Here is a 4,402-nt window from a genome sequence, read left to right as displayed (position 1 = left end):
AGAGGAAAGGAAAGAGGGATGGAAGGATGGAAGAAAAGAATCCGTATGATTCAAACTGAGATCTTTCCAGGACAGTGTCCACATCCTAAGGGAGCCCAGACTGACCAAAGGGGAGAGGCCGGCCTTTGATTGGCCCGGTGCTTGATACATATGCAGATAACAGATCCCTCCCCCGCGACTCCCCTAGCCCACTCCCCCGCCCTCTTGTCATCCCTGGTCAAAGAACTGACCAATCGGGATGGGAGAAAGTTCGGGGCGGGGGGCGGGAGGGCGTGCGCGGAGGCTCCGCCCCGTCCCCTCTGCAGCCCAGCTCCAGGCTGTCGGAGGGGTCAGAAATAAGACAGATAGCGGATCGGCCGCCGGGGCGGAGAGAAGAGAAGGGGGCGGGGAGAAAAGTTTCCTGTGGAACTTCTTCCCCCACTGCGGGCTCCGCGGCCGCCTAGCCGGGGCTGGCCGGGCTGCAGAGAGGAGGGCAGCGGCGGGGCTGCTGGACGGAGCGGAGGGCGAGCGGCAGCGGCGGCGGCGCTGGGGGGGCTGGAGGGCTAGGCGCGGGATCGGGCCCCCCCTCCCCGCCCCTCACTAGAGCGCAGCGGGGCAGCGGGGCAGTGGGCCCGGAGAGGAGCGGTGGAGGGGGCCCGCGGGCAGGAGCGGACGGCGGCGGCGGCCGAGGCGTAGGGGCGCAAGCAAGATGAGCCTGCTGTCAGCCATCGATACCAGCGCTGCCTCGGTCTACCAGCCGGCCCAGCTCCTCAACTGGGTCTACCTGTCCCTGCAGGACACGCACCAGGCGAGCGCCTTCGACGCCTTCCGGCCGGAGCCGGCCGGCGCCTCCCACCCGGAGTTGGGCTACGGCAAGGGCAGCCCCGAGCAGCTGGGTTCGCCCCTCAACTCCAGCTATCTCAACAGCTTCCTCCAGCTGCAGCGCGGAGAGGTGGGTGCTCTCCCCTGCCCGCGATCCCTCCCCAGCCAACCGGCCGGGCCACCCGTCCTTCCTCCCGCGCCCAGCCTGGCCCAGCTCGCTTCCAACTTTGCAACACTTTCTTCTCTTCCAACTTTGCAACACTTTCCCCCAACTTTGCCAAAGTGAGCCCCTGAGGGCGCTCTGGAATCTCCCATCCCGCCGCGGGAGCCCCCCACCCCCTACCCCCTGAGGCGGCTCTAGCTCCTTGTCTTCTGCGGGGCAGGAGCACCCCCTCCTCCCTCCGCGTCAAGCGCAGGCCTGGGCGGCCTCCCCACTCCCTGTTTCCCCCACCCTCCCATCCCCTGAAGGGCCCTTTCTGGCCCGGGATGTCCGGCCAGCGGAGCCAGGCGGTGGGGAGCCTGGGAGGAACACTGGCCGCCCTGCAGTTCCTCCTGACAGGCGGAGTCTGGGATCTGTGACCCACAGGAGGCTCTGGATTCCCCACCCCACCCCCACCTCTACTCCTGCCCAGAGGAGAGACCGAGAGCCCAGAGGGGGAGTGCCCCCCTCCTCAGTATCCTTCCTACGCCAAAACCCATCTCCATCCCTGCGCGTTGGGAGGGCCTGGGGCAAGCCCAGAATCTATTCATTCTACAGAGTTGTTGGGAGTTGCCCAAAGCCTGTTTTCTCTTCCCTGGCTTGACGTGCTTATGGCTACAGGATGAGCCCCAAATGATTTCATAGAAGAAAAGAGTCTGGGGTTCGAAACTGCTTGCTCTGCTTCGGGCTTGCTGCTGCCAAGCTCAGTGCCTTGGGCGACTCACTGCACTCGAATGGCCTCAGTGTCTGTCTTTGTAAAATGAGTGGATTGAACTAGATTGAATGTAAGGCTTCTCCCGGCTCTATATTTTATAATCCCTTCAGAGGGTCTGCAATCCTGCGAAAAATTGACAGCCGAAGAAGGGTTTTCGCTCCAGCTTTCTGGTCTGGGGACCGTCCTTCGTATCCACTCAGTTTACATCCACCAACTCCTCCCCCACTCCCTGCCGCTCCCACCTCAGTGGGTCGCCTGGGACCACATAGGAAGTGGTTTTGAGGGCTCGAAGGTGACCCTGCAGACCACTTCCCCTCCCCCCAGCCTGGAAAAAAAGTCATAGGGAAGGCAGCCCCACCGAGCTGTGGGCTAGGCAGCCCCAGGGTGTTTTGCTTTGTTTTTTTTTTTTTTGGGGGGGGGGGAGGGGGTAGGCTGGGGGGGCTGTGGGCCTTTAAAAGGATTGCCTATGTGGTCCCAGGCGACCCACTGAGGTGGGAGCGGCGGGGGGGGGGGGGGGGGGGAGCCCCCTTGTTGGGGTGTTTTGGAAAAAGTTAATTTGTGGTTTTTCTTCTTTTGTGGGGGGGGGGGGGGCGGTTTGGGGAGAAAAGAAAGCAAACAAATAAGCTGGAGATAGATAGATGATGATGATGATAGATAGATAGATAGATAGATAGATAGATAGATAGATAGATAGATAGATAGACAGACAGACATATACATATATGTGTGTACATATGTATGTATGTATGTATTGCTGTAGTTTGTAGCAAAGGGCCTGGGGAGAAGGCTTCTTGAACTTTATCAGGCTTCTCTGGGAGCTGAATCCCCTTCTTCAGAGAGCTTCATAAAGCCCTTAAAGGCACCTTTCTTTTCCTCTCTCTAAGACTATCCTACTGGCTGGCTATTTCTTCCCTTTTCTTTATCCTCACGCTTCTCCTTCACCATTTACCTTTTGGCCTTGGGGGGAGGTGAGGTAAGACCATGTCACTTCCCCATCAATCCTGGTCATTTTGCTGACCTCCAGGAGGGTCCTAGTGTGTAGAGGTGGTATGTGTCTGGGGGGAGGGCCTATGTATGTGTGTTTTTTATTAGTGAGGTTCTGCTTTTGCTATGGCTTGTCTCTTCTTATCTCTCACCATTGGGGGAGAGGGGCCCAACTGGACTGTAGAAATTTGCCCCAATTGACCAGAGCCTTGGGAGGATTGCTTTAGTCATGAACCTTGTCTTTGACCAAAGGGTAGGATGAGTTCACATTAATTGATTTTCTGAGGTCAGGGTTCCCTTGATATGTACCTTGTCCTCCCTTCATTGACTGAGCAAGCCTTGGAGGGAGAACCAGTGTTCCTGTCTGGAACTTCAGGAATTTAGGGAAGTAACTGGTGTCTTAGTGATTTGAAGTTGGTGGCTTGTAGGACCTCCTCTTGTGAGACTTCCTAGTGTTGACCAGAGGTGATGCAGCTTATTGAAAGGTATCATGTGCTTAGATTCAAGGGACCTGGGAGGAATCTTAGAAGTCACCTAGTTTAACCACCTCATTCAGGGTCTTGCCTTGGCTCATTATTATGAGAGGGAATGGAATGAGCATTTACATGGAAAGCATCTACTATGTGCATTGTGCTAAGCACTATAAAATATTATTTCATTTGATCCTCATTAACGCCCCACAAGGGAGGTGCTGTTATTTACCCCCATCTTACAATTGAGGAAACTGAGGCAAACCCAGTTTGTGTCTAGGTTACACAGCTGGTAAGTGTCTAAGGGTAGATTTGAACTCAGATCTTCCTGACCTGACTCTCATACTTTGTGTCTCACTTTCACCCCACTGGAATGTAAAGGCCTTACATTGAGGTGGTGTGGAGGGAGCAGACAGAAATGCCCATAGAGTATTTTTTCAGAAATATAAGAGAGCTGTTCCTTAATAGCTTTTTCAAAGCACCAGGTTGTTTTTGTCTGTTTTTGCCTGCTGTCTCTGGTTTGGGTTCTAGGGTGAAGTTCCTGTTGTGATAGGCCTTGCTCACCTATTTCCCTCATCTTATCCCTAAAGTTCACTCTGAGCAGTGACAGTGACAGACACATTGCTCAGCTCAGGGCCTGGAGTGACTTAAGGCAGCTCCAAAATAGCAGCTGGGGGAGAGAGGGAGAGAGAGGGAGAAGGAGAGGAGTGAGAGGGAAAAGGAGGAGAGAGAGGGAGAAGGAAAAAGAGAGAGGGAAAGAGAGAGACAAAGAGAGAAAGAGGAAGGAGAGGTGGAGAGAGAGGGAGAAGGAAAAAGAGGTAAAGAGAGAGAGAGGGAGAGGGAGAGAGGGAGGAGAGGAGTGAGAGGGAAAAGGAGGAGAGATGGAGAAAGAGGGAGAAGGAAAAAGAGAGGGAAAGAGAGAGACAGAGAGAGAAAGAGGGAGAGGGAGGAGAGGTGGAGAGAGAGGGAGAAGGAAAAAGAGAGAGGGAAAGAGAGAGACAGAGAGGGAGAAGGAAAAAGAGAGAGGGAAAGAGACAGAGAGGGAGAAGGAAAAAGAGAGGGAGAGAGAGGGAGAGAGAGAGAGAGAGAGAGAGAGAGAGAGAGAGAGAGAGAGAGAGAGAGAGAGAGAGAGAGAGAGAGAGAGAGAGAGAGAGAGAGAGAGAGAGAGAGAGAGAGAGAGAGAGAGAGAGAGAGAGAGAGAGAGAGAGAGAGGGAGAGAGAGGGAGAGGGAAA

General features: G+C 55.0%; 1 protein-coding gene across 3 annotated transcripts in view; it reads left to right on the top strand.

Moving 5' to 3' along the window:
* Positions 1-331: 331 nt before the first annotated feature.
* Positions 332-4,402, top strand: part of ZCCHC24 (zinc finger CCHC-type containing 24) — a 168,899-nt gene continuing 164,828 nt past the window's right edge. For all 3 annotated transcript variants that reach the window (XR_011164480.1, XM_069068349.1, XM_069068348.1), the window contains exon 1: positions 332-931. Coding sequence is in view for 2 of the 3 variants with exons in the window: in XM_069068349.1 (XP_068924450.1) it covers positions 689-931 (243 nt within the window). In the remaining variant the exon portion in view is untranslated. The remainder of the gene's footprint in view (positions 932-4,402) is intronic.

Source organism: Petaurus breviceps, unplaced genomic scaffold (assembly GCF_028583685.1).
Source record: "Petaurus breviceps papuanus isolate PSGF00001 unplaced genomic scaffold, PetGlider_PUasm1.0 90762, whole genome shotgun sequence".
NCBI lineage: Eukaryota > Metazoa > Chordata > Mammalia > Diprotodontia > Petauridae > Petaurus > Petaurus breviceps.
The sequence above is the reverse complement of the archived record's forward strand: the minus strand, read 5'-3'. Positions and strand labels throughout refer to the sequence as shown.